The sequence below is a fragment of the Apium graveolens genome, chromosome 2 (assembly GCF_009905375.1).
Source record: "Apium graveolens cultivar Ventura chromosome 2, ASM990537v1, whole genome shotgun sequence".
Taxonomy (NCBI): domain Eukaryota; kingdom Viridiplantae; phylum Streptophyta; class Magnoliopsida; order Apiales; family Apiaceae; genus Apium; species Apium graveolens.
In genome coordinates this window covers 320,790,796-320,802,938 of record NC_133648.1, presented here as the reverse complement: position 1 = coordinate 320,802,938, position 12,143 = coordinate 320,790,796, and the positions used below count along the sequence as shown (strand labels likewise).

General features: G+C 34.6%; 1 protein-coding gene across 5 annotated transcripts; it reads right to left on the bottom strand.

Moving 5' to 3' along the window:
• Nucleotides 1–674: 674 nt before the first annotated feature.
• LOC141709072 (1,4-alpha-glucan-branching enzyme-like) lies at nucleotides 675–10,691 on the bottom strand. 5 transcript variants are annotated; one of them, XM_074512968.1, is made up of 14 exons: nucleotides 10,540–10,691; nucleotides 9,784–9,897; nucleotides 9,098–9,311; nucleotides 8,813–8,882; nucleotides 8,465–8,734; nucleotides 7,376–8,282; nucleotides 6,987–7,103; nucleotides 6,533–6,595; nucleotides 5,993–6,100; nucleotides 5,725–5,826; nucleotides 5,226–5,293; nucleotides 4,923–5,004; nucleotides 1,345–1,461; nucleotides 675–1,034 (listed from the first exon to the last, which is right to left on the bottom strand). In XM_074512968.1, the coding sequence occupies exons 1-14, from the start codon at nucleotides 10,591–10,593 to the stop codon at nucleotides 978–980; spliced, it is 2,343 nt and encodes a 780-aa protein (XP_074369069.1). In that variant the 5' UTR covers nucleotides 10,594–10,691; the 3' UTR covers nucleotides 675–977. The 5 variants fall into 5 exon arrangements, with proteins under 5 accessions (XP_074369069.1, XP_074369068.1, XP_074369070.1 ...); XM_074512967.1 differs by lacking the exons at nucleotides 675–1,034; nucleotides 1,345–1,461 and adding exons at nucleotides 3,460–3,819; nucleotides 4,122–4,238; XM_074512969.1 differs by lacking the exons at nucleotides 675–1,034; nucleotides 1,345–1,461 and adding exons at nucleotides 3,460–3,819; nucleotides 4,122–4,238 and having other exon boundaries at nucleotides 9,098–9,308.
• Nucleotides 10,692–12,143: the final 1,452 nt, after the last annotated feature.

Genomic DNA, 12,143 nt, shown 5'->3' with positions numbered 1-12,143 from the left:
TTAACTTAACATTTAAAAACTAAAATTAATAAAAAAAAAAAATCAAAATAAGTTGAGAAAAAGTACGTTATCAGCTTATAAGTTGTAAATTTGACTTATAAGTTGGGTCGACAAACAGTTCGAGATAAGTACTTACTGACTTATAAACTATAAGTAACTTATAAGTCCGTACACAAACAGACCCGTAATCTAGATTACTTATGTATAGATTTTCGGATAATTAAGGACTTGACTTATGCACAAGCTTAATCTGATAAGTCTATATCAATGTTAAGTTGAGATTAATTGAATCAAACACACACTTTTGGGACAATACATCAGCATATTATTAATGGACGACTGGGAAGAGTTTAGACCTTTTCAACAAACCTGCAACTATTATGTTAATCTGTCATAAGTAGACGGCATTGACATTTCTTACACATCTTGTTTGTTTAAAATTTATACTCCACTAAGCACCGCTAATATTCTCTTGTAGTTTTAGTCTGCAGATCAACTGATGCTATACTTAGGTTTTAACTTAGAACAGCATATTTAGTTTTGTCAGCACTGCCGAAAACTAATAGGGTTGGAATATAAACTTATAACTTCATAGTAGGTAAGGAGGTAATGTTCTGCTGCGTTTATTATCTGCGAGAATGAGTTTACCCTAATTATTTTCCCTAAGCTCGGGCTACTTTAAACAGAGATTCTATTTATACGACTAAAAATAGTTTGAAGGCTTGGAGAGGTATCAGTCCACCGGATGAACATGGTCAACCAAACACTGGCAAGTCCTCTACCACATATATACATTAAGCTAACTGCATTACATATATACACCTATGGATAACTCATAACTAGCATAAAGTCCTGAGAATTAGTATCCTTTACCATTTACTTCCACTTAAAAGCATCTAAAAAAAGTTGCGACAACATCTCAAACTTCAACAGCAGTTGCTTGCTTAATTTCCACGCCAATGTCCACCAAATTTGATCTACTCGTTGGCTTCAACAGACGTTACTTTGTTGCCTTCTTCAACTCTATAATAGACCTTGAAAGAAGAAGAGACTTGAGTGAGTCAATTCGTGACTCTAAAGAGACCACGACTAGCTTCAGTTATATCATTCAACAATTTGTTGTAACACAATATATAATAACATTTTTATTTTATAATTGATACTATCCCAAATGAAATTTAGTATTTTCCAAGTATTGAAGGATTTGAGTCCACAAAATTTTATCTTTAGCTATTATAATGCGGAGACACTGAATTGCACCTGTATTGCATTGCTACCTCACCCCACTGGTCAACTACAACACACAGACTTAACCTAAAGAGAGCACAGAAAAAGGAAGCATACCACACATGTACGAGGTGGGGAGAGTACTTGGAACGAGTTGGGACGGTTATTGAAGTTTGTTTCTGGGACTCCAGGTATTCCTTCTGGAGATGTGAAATGATCCACTTCATGGCCCACCTGCATATAAATCATTACCAATGAGATTAATGGCCGCTGAACATTCAACTTTAGAGTGGATACAATAGTTTCACATGCATTTGATACAATAATTTTATTATAAAATTTCACTCATCTCATATTCATTTACAATTTGTTTCACTCACTTCATATTTCCAATTCATGAATTTTACAATAAGTTCGTTGATTTTAAAAGTTCGCGGATTTTAACGAAACTGATAAAAAAATCTAGTGTAGTCTTTATGAATTCGTGAAATTTCTTAGAAATCCTTCAAAATCTCGTGTATTTTGGTTAGATTTTAAAAGATAAAAAATATATTACCAAATCCATCAAAATCCACATATTTTTCAAATAAAACAAATTCATGGACTTTTGAATAATGAAATTTTTAAAATTATTTTATAAGATCATATTTGACTCGGATCCGATGGATCACAAACTGCCCGATTAAAAAAAATACAATATTGGCTCATATCTGGTTTGGATCTGAACTTCCAATATCCGGGATCAGTTTATATCCAAATAAAACGACACTGGACCCAAATCTGAACACTAAGTTTGTAGGTTATTATGTGAGCTCGTAGGGTTTACTCAGTGCGCACCGAAGGGTAGTAGCTGCGGGTTACCTACGATAAAAAAAAATGATTCAAGACTTGAGAAAGGGGTGCCGTTATCGCCCTGGACATTTTACACCCTTGTACGTATCAATGTAAAGTTGACATTAATTGAACCAAACGCACACTTATGTGTAGAGCGGGCAATCGGGTCGTGTACTTTCGTGTAGTGTAAATTCGTGTTTCGTGTACGTGAACATGAAACTCATATCTGATTCAAATCGTATACTTTCCGTGTATATTATATAAAAAATTAATATAATATATATATACATATACTATATAAAAAATATCTATTTTAATGTATAATTTAATGAAATATGGAGAGTGTATATATAAATACATATTTTTACATAATATTCTATAAAAACTTGTAAATATTTATATTATATACTCCCTCTGTCCCCCTCAATTCTTTACATTAAGGGATGGAGGCTCGGCACGCACTTTAATATTCTTATTAAATGTAGTTGCATAAATTTTTTAAAATATTTTTTCTTTTAAATAAAGATATAATGTCCAAACTTTTTTTAAAAAGGGAAAATTTTAAAAATAAATTACGAAAGAATACTTTATAGTTGCTTTAAAATGCGTGTCAAGCATGTGAAAAAAATGTAAAGAAATAAGAGGGACAGATAGTACATAAATATATGCATGTGTTATATATATATATATTAATTTATAAATATATTTATCCAGTGTAATTTCATATCCTTTCGTCTATCCAAGTTATGGGACAACGTCAGCAATTCATGTTATTAATGCACGCCCAGAAGGGTTTTAGACCTGTTCCACAAACGGCATTGACATTTCTTACCATCTTGTTTGTTTGAAATTTATCCTCCATTGAGCAACCGCTAATATTCTCTAGTAGTTTTAGGGCCTGTTTGGCACGCTACTTATAAGCCACTTATGGCTTATAAGCCCTTAACAGCTTATCGACGAGTGTTTGTCGACCCAACTTATAAGCTGAATTTACAACTTATAAGCTGATAAGTTGAAAATTGGAAGTGACGTACTTTTTTCCAACTTATTTTCATTTTTTCACTTTTTTCTAAAGTTTTGATTTTAAAATATAAATTTTTAAATATTTTCTAATTTAAGATTCATGAACTAAGATAATAATATTTAATAATTATTTGTTTTAATTCATTTAAGTTAAAAAAATTCTGACTTATAAGTAAATTTATCCAAACACTTATAGAACTTATAAGTATTTATCAACTTATCACTTATTTCGCACTTAATCATTTTAAGTCATAAGTTACTTATTTTAAGATTTCCCAAACGGGCACTTAGTCTATAGATCAACTAATGCTTTACTTAGATTTCAACTTAGAACAGCATTTTCATTTTTGTCACCACTGCCGAAAACTAAAAGGGTTGGAATATAACCTTATAACTTACTAGTATTCTGTCTAGAGTTAGGGAGGTAACGTTCTGCTGCGCTTGTTATCTGCGAGAATGAGTTGATCCTAATTATTCTTTCCCAAGCTTCTGCTACTCTAAATAGGTATTCAGTCCATTACATATATACACCCAAGGACAACTAGTATAAAGACCTCGGAATTAGTCGTCTTACATGCCTTCACCATTGGGTTCCACTTACAAGCATCTAAAAAAAGTTGCGCCAACATCATAAACTTTAACAGCAGTTGCTTGATTAATTTCCGCACCAAATTTGATCTACTCGTTGGCTTCAACAGACGTTACTTTGTTGCCTTCTTCAACTCTATAATAGACCTTGAAAGAAGAAAAGACTTGAGTAAGTCATTTCACGACTCTAAAGAGACCACGACTAGCTTTAGTTATATCATCAAACGATTTGATGATTCACTATATTCAAAATGTTTTAAATATACTATTCTGAATGAAATTTAGTATTTTCCAAGTATTGAAGGTTTTGAGTCCTCAAAATTTTTATCTTCAGCTATTATAATGCGGAGACACTAAATTGCAGCTATGTGTTGCATTGCTACCCAACTACTGGTCGACTACAACACCACAGACTGAACCTAGAGAGAGCACAGAAAAAGGAGGCATACCACACATGTACGAGGTGGGGAGAGTACTTGGAACGAGTTGGGACGGTTATTGAAGTTTGTTTCGGGGACTCCAGGTATTCCTTCCGGAGATGTGAAATGATCCACTTCATGGCCCACCTATAATATAAATCATTACCAATGAGATTAATGGCCGCTGAACATTCAACTTTAGAGTGGATACAATAGTTTCGCATGCATTTGAGACAAAAGGAGAGGTAGGACAACTTGGACACTAGCAGCACATACAAACCTTATGTACTAACTGTGAAAGCATATAAACTACAATATTACATACCACGTGCACACACAAATGACAGAATTTAAACAGAAACAATTATGTGATATTGTGAAAAGGAATAATAATGAATGATATCTAATTTGGCATGGAGATTGTTTACGTGCTTGGATTTGATAAAACAATGAAACCGGAAAGTGATTAGGTTTTGGCTCTCCTATTTCTCTCTTTCTCCCAACTCGGCAAAAGGGAAAAGCGGTAAAAAGTATCGAGAGAAGCAGCAGCAAAAAATACATGCAACCAGACTTTGTTTCCTCTTTCCATTTAGAGGTTCCCCGCCGAAGGAAAGTCCAAAATTGTCATGGCATCAGTAAATCTAAATCAGCATGGAACTATAACGGAAAAGATTAGATACAAAATTAACCAAGTTCCGAGGCAAGATATCAGAAAAACCAACTAAATAGCAACGCATACGTCATGTCTCGTCCAAAGAGTTTGCTAGAATCAAGAATCTATATTTTTCTATATAAACGAAAAACAAAAAACAGTATCAAGAGTTTTCTTACTCTTCCATGCCCACCGAACTCCAAAGCATCACTATCCAGTGCAACTCTATATTTCCCGGGCATGTCACACCCAACTTTATACCTGCAATACATGATTTCAAAAGGTTTAAAGCATACAAGAGGTTAAATAAATTGTGTATTAATATCCACCATGAAATATCGTTTAGCTTGGAAGCCTTTTTCCAGGAGACAACAAAAGAAAAAAAATACTGCTTAAACATTTTTGGGAGGCAGACCAGTTCTTTTAGTCACACCTGCACACACTCACAACATATACGTGTATAAAGATAAATTTGGATGTACCCGTCATATGTATTCTCTGGATGAAAGTTGAAAATAAAAACTAGATCTCCCCGTTCAAATACAACAACCTGAAGAGAAAATAACTCAATATTCTTAGCATACATAAATAGAATTTGAGTACCTCAAATGTCTGTTACCCAATGGATATGAAAGCAAAATAATGTCGATAAAAGTTCTACATTGAGATTTGTATCTTGATAGATCTGATGAAATTCAAAATGCTACATTCATCACTTATAATGGCCATAGCTATCTATGCAATATCTACAATATATAGTCACGGTTATTTAAATAGGCAAACAATTACAAAATATCCTATGGGCCAAAAATAATGTAATGAGCCGATCCTATCAGCTTTAGGCAAGATCTGCCAAGTACTACTTATGTTGTGCTTATTCACACACACACAGACACACACACTTTTTAAACTTCTTGAAAGCATTTTTTCAAGAATATTAATATACATATGCAGTAGTTTCTGTCTCAGGAGATTACATACCTTTTCCTCATCATTTGCACAGCTCACTATCTGTTTATTTGAGGCTAGAAACGCATAATTTTCATCCAGTGTATTCATAGCTCTATCAAAAGCACACATGAACTACATTTACAAAAATATAGAACAAGTTAAGATTCAGTTGTACTTGCGTAGGCCAGAAAGTGAAAACAACCATGCAAAGTTGAAATTATTTAAGGATGAGAATTAACTCCTACTCTCCTAGTAAGGATGTCATGGTTACATAGAAAAAACACGTCACTTAAACTACCTTATATCTCAAGTGATCTTCATCTACCAGATTCCACTGGCGTCTGCACTTATCGTAACTCCAATTATTTCCTTCTCTAGGAAAGTCTATCCACTCTGGATGACCAAACTATAAAAGCAGCATTCAGGAAAAGTTATAAATAGCATTACTTACTGCATCTATCTTAAAAAATATGGGATCAGTGTTTCTAGTTCCTTGGTAGAAGACAAAACGAATTAAGAGCAACAGGAAACAGTTAAACTTGCAGATGACTCTTTACCAATTTGGGTTTGTGTGTATGTGAAGATGAGCCTTTAAAAAATTGTCGGGTTTCATCTACTGTGCTCATCTTAATTGTAGGTAATTTCTGTTATTCTTATTAATTCTTGATGAACCAATTGATGTGCTTTCAACCTAAGTTTTTATCAATAAAATTATAAAATCCTTTACATGACAACAGAACATCAATATTACTGTGCATAAGGCACTATATTATAAACTTGCTCCTCCTAGTTCCTGGTTTATGCTGAGAGCTAACCATGGCGGCATTCTAATTCTTACCTCATTTCCCATGAAATTAAGATAGCCCTCCCCTCCTAAAGCCATAGTCATAAAGTGAATCATCTGCGAGATTAAATAAAAAAAGTGAGAATGACATGGAATTTATTATAGACACCTATTGTCCCATCTCCTTTCCCACAATTTGGAAATAGAAAATAAAATGAACGAAACCAAAAAATAAAATTTTAATTACATGGAATTTGATATAGACACAGTTCGTCCATCTCCTGTCCCGCAAATTGGACATAAAAAATAAAATGAACGAAACCAACAATAAAATTTAGATGATGTGTAATGCATGGGAAAGCTTAGCAGATGGTTGAATAATAAAATTGCCATCACGTGAAAAAATGGATACTAATTTGTTGCATTAGCTGTGCATAGTATAGTTGGGCACTAGATGTAATTTCAGATCAGCCCGTGTGAGGCAATGAACAAGAACAAGCAAACAGACCTTGTGAAGTGCTATTCCTCGATCAATTGTTGGAGAAGCTGGTCCTAGAGCAGACATGCCTGAATACATCTCTTGGTCCATAAGTAGAAATGCAATAGTCTTGTCTCCCACTATAGACTGCACAGATTATGTTCAACGCCACAAAATGGATGTAAAAGGAAGGACCACATATTGATGGAAAGATAGCTTCCGGAGAAGTAAATTAACAATAATAACTGTAATAATAACATAACCACCGCAATTAGGCATGCATAATATAACCTTTAAATATTTCTATTTAATATGTTTTGTGAATTCAGCCTTTAGCTTGTAATGTTTTATTGAGGACCAAATGGTAGGCTACCATTCTGATTTGGACTTCATCAGACACTAATGGGAATTACGTATACCTGGTCATGACTTTCAGCATAAGCTATACACTTCTCTGTGTATCTTCTATTAGTCAAACTCCAGGATATCTCCTTCATAGACCACTCTTTATCTTTCTTATTTTTCAAATAATCAATCCACTTGTCAGGTATAGCCATTGCCAGACGATAATCAAAGCCAATTCCTCCCTCAAAAACAGGCCGACCAAGCCCAGGCGCACCAGAAACATCTTCTGCAACCACAGTTGCATCCAGTAGGATATTGTGTATCAGACTGTTAGCCAGCATCAGGTAAACCACTGCGTCAACATCTGTTGACTCGCTGAAATATTCATTGTAGTTCCCTGTAAATGCCATGTTGATTCCATGATGATGATACAACATTGAAGTTACTCCATCAAATCGAAACCCGTCAAATCTGTACTCCTCCAGCCACCATCTCAAGTTAGATAATAGGAAACGAAGAACCTCCCAGTTAGCATAGTTAAAAAGTTTACTATCCCACAACTGGTGGTAGCCACGGTCTCCAGTGTGGAAGTATGATTCTTGTGAACTTTGGCCAACATCGAAGCCATTAAGGCCATCAGTAACATTGTTGCTTGCATGGCTGTGAACAACATCCATTAGTACCCGTAAACCTAAGCTATGTGCTTTATCTATCAAATACTTAAGGTCTTCAGGGGTTCCCGACCTACTGCTCACAGCAAAAAAATTTGTGACATGATATCCGAAGGAACCGTAGTAGGAATGCTCCATCACGGCCATCAACTGGACTGTGTTATAATTATTTTCCCTAATACGAGGTAAGACGTCATCTGCAAATTCTCTGTATGAACTTACACGGGGTTCTGAACCACTCATACCGACATGAGCCTCATAAATCCGTGGTGTTGTAGATTTTGGCGGGCGGGGGTATCTGAACTCATACCTGAAAGGTCAAAGAGGACAGATATTTTTTTGAGGAAAAAATGAAAAGAAAGGCCAAAGAGAAAACAGTTTAGACAACAGAGTTATGTTCATTTGCAAAACAGTAGGAGGTGCATGACATGATGTCTAACATTCCAAAGGATTTAATTGGGGATAATGGAATTCAATGAAAACAAATTATACCTCTCTGAATGTGGCGGGTCCCAGTACACACCATCATAAGGTGCGGCAAACCTCGCTGCATCCACAGTGGCATACTTTATCCAAGCTGGGATCCTGTCAACCCAAACTCCATCACCATGCTTGAATCGAAACTTGACTCTTGAATTATGCGGTATGCCTGTTTTCCCACCAGAATCAGGAATTGTAATAAACCAAACACCAAACTGATCTTTCTCCATCTTGTGATTAAATCCATCCCATCCATTGAAGTCCCCAATAATTTGTGCTTCTCTGCAACATCGATAAATCATCTCTAAAGTGAACGGCTTAACAGATTATATAGACCTTTCTGTATGGCACGAAACTTACTGAGCAGCAGGGGCCCATTCACGGTATACAAGGACACCTTTCTCTCTATTAAAACCAAATTTCATATAACCTGCCACACAAGAGCAAGAATTATCAGAACTCATAATTACTATATATGAACATAAGAATTCATTTAATTTCAATATTTAGACCAAAGAAAACAGGAACTAGATCCACAAAGCTTAAAGGTTTATACGAGTTGTAGAAAATTCCACACAGCTTCTCAGGCTTGAAACAAAACAAAAAACAAAATCACCTCAAAAGTTGATGAGTTGCTATCATTACCTTGTGCAAAATTTTCAACGCTTCCTTCATATTTTTCAATTAGCTTTTTCTGCTCAATATATCTTTTCATTCTATATCTGAAGTGATCTTTATATGGTTGCAATCCTGGGTCGAGATCCAAAATAGCAACTGCATCAGTGTATTCTTCAATTTGCATCATATCGGAGTTTTCATCAGTCAATACAGCTGAGATGGAAGGCCTTTGTTCCATCTGTTGAGAAAAATGCATCATGTATATATTTAACAGCGAAGTTAGTTGGAAGAAAGAGAATCAGAGAAATGGAATGCACCCAAATAAATCAAGAACATTTCACAAAGAAAGTTTATTAATAGACCAAGTGTCATCCGTTTAGCAATGAAAAAAGAATCGCCGAGGAGAGGTATTCTGAATTGTGTTACATTCTATTCAATTGTCAATACTAGGCTACTGAATAGTAAATACTATTAGAAAGACCATTAAAGACCTTTACTTTCACCCTACCATTATAAAAAAATAAATAATATTATAATCACAGACAAATGGATATCAATTGACTGCATCAATACATATTAAGTTCAGTAGTACACTATGATTTGCCTCCATTCCTGCTAGATTATTAGATGGCAGTACTTTTAAATTCTGAAAACGTACACTACTAATCTAGTTCAGCTATGTGACTGGGCAGAGAGATAAGTGGAGATTATACCCTCCTAAATTTTGGAAATCTTGATGAATAAAGAAATTTCTGATACTCAATTGATATCCCAGGTCCAGAAATTAGTCCGCGCTGATTTGCAACAAACCAGTTATTCCTCGAGCCCTGTAGATGAACCATACCAGATATCCTTCGTTAAGTTGTCGTGAATCAGATATAGTGATATATTATCAGTAACATCACAAGCTGAAAAGGTACGTTTTGGGCTTTTGGAATTGATGTGTAGTCTACAACATGTTATAGGCATCAGAACCATCAAATCAGGGGGTTTTTTAAAGTCCTTCCAATACAATTCTACAAAGTAAAGCATACAATAATTGTCACAACATTCACAAGAACTACCTAAATCTCTATAAACAAACTCTTAACTTCATATTATGTTTAATGTAATTTAAAACACATGTCCATGGAACCACAACATTCGACAATTAATTGTCATTTAAAATTTTCCGAGATCATAATATACTAAAAGGCCAAATTTCTTTAACCTAACCAAAAACGGGCAAAGGGAGCAAAGCTAAAAGCTTTTCGCTAGTAAAGCATCATCATACACTAATTAACTAAATGAATGATCAAGATTCTTGATTACCTTTTCTTAAAAACTAGTATATTTTATGTTAGCACTTGAATCTAGTTCTTGACAAGAAATTGAAGAAACACTTGAGTAATATTAAGCAAGGAAATGATAGTAAAATAGTACATAAACACCAATAATGTAAAAAAGAAGACATAAATTATATAAGATACCTGAGTAAGAGAAGCTAGTTGAATTGAAAAGGGTGTTAAAGAAACAAGTGCCATGTTTTCCCAATTGATCCCTCTGTTTTTCTTACATCTCTCTCTCTCTCTCTCTCTCGTGTGAGTCAGTGTGTGTGACTCTATGCAAGTGTATGTTTACTGTTTACAGAGTATTTCGTACTAAATCAGTACATGTATGATTTTTGTGGTCTTTAATTAGTTACCTAAATTACAAATTTACTATAGTTTCTTTTATTTATTTATTTATTTATATTTTTTGGAAAAGAAATTATAAATTTTTACAAATTAAAAGGAAATTAAAATGTATATATTTATCTTCTTAAAATTAAGTTTAAGTACAGCAACTGATACAGGCAACAGTATTTCTTAAGGAAGAATAATAGACCCTGGAATTTGGTTACTTTTGAGCGAAATTAGTTTTTGCATTTGATCTACGTGTGTACACGAAATACGAATGTATAGTAACGCAAAAAGAACATATCCACCGGATAAAAAAAACAAATCTAATGCATGATATGAGTTTTAATATATTTTTTAAGTAAGCCAAAAAACTAATATAATGTATATCAATTCGATGTATTTTGAATTCTGGATCTCGCATTAAGTACATAAATCTTTAACAAATTTAGTCTCACGTTCAAGTAACGAAACACGAAAGTAAACGGGCAGATAGTGATTTTGTGTTGCGTCTAAACCAGAACAGAAACAAACTCTATCAGAACAATGCTTGAGGTGTACTCTATAAGTGGTGTACTTAATCACCAGAATCCTACCACTCATATTGTGTCTCTTCTACTGCTTTTGTATCACACGCAAAAGCAGACTCTGAAAAATCTAACTGGAAGAAGACAACTAGAGTTAATAACAGCCTGCACTGCAAACTGGCCAGACTTACAGATAGTTTGGTTGTTTTCGTTTAATCTCATACTCGTCCGCTTCTTCCCTCGACAGAGACCTGCTACATTGTTTTGCCTGAAGTGTGCAGGACTTCAGTGAGTAAATTGCGAGACATAATGTCTTTGCCCGAAGATTCAGCTCTTCGTAAAGGCCCTGAACATAGATAAATTAACATTGTTGTCTCTAGGTATCATCAAAAGGTAAGTATTTAACATAGATTCTAAATGTTCCGATCTGCAGGGTACAATAGGTAGCTTTCTCCCCCAAAAAATATATAATAGGATTGAAATGATGTGGGATGAAATCCTGTCCTCCCTATGTCTCTGGTTATGAAGCATATATGGTACTCGTGGGTGTCGCTATTCTGATTGTCAAGCTTGATATAAACTAGCTAATTGCTGACGAGCTTGATATTTAAATACGAATCACAGCCATTGATAATTAAGTACAGGCTGCTAAGGTTCCTTCTGTCTGCAACCACCATGCTATTATTGAAATATGCACATTTTCTTGAGATACAGAAAGCCATAATGGTGCTGTCCATGTCTAAAAGACTTTAGCAATCCACCCGTGAATGGTTATTTAAAACGATTGCATATACCATGATTGAACTGTCTGCATCTGGATGACTTCCATCTTGTCGTGCTGGAATATATAAAATGCAAACACGTCCTGAATTATAGCGAGATTCTGCA

Coding starts and splice junctions, on each gene's coding strand:
- LOC141709072 (XM_074512968.1), bottom strand. CDS start 10,593: ATGGCACTTGTTTCTTTAACACCCTTTTCAATTCAACTAGCTTCTCTT. Junction 8,283..8,464: donor GACCCGCCACATTCAGAGAG/GTATAATTTGTT, acceptor TTGACCTTTCAG/GTATGAGTTCAGATACCCCC. Junction 7,104..7,375: donor ATGCTGAAAGTCATGACCAG/GTATACGTAATT, acceptor TAATCTGTGCAG/TCTATAGTGGGAGACAAGAC.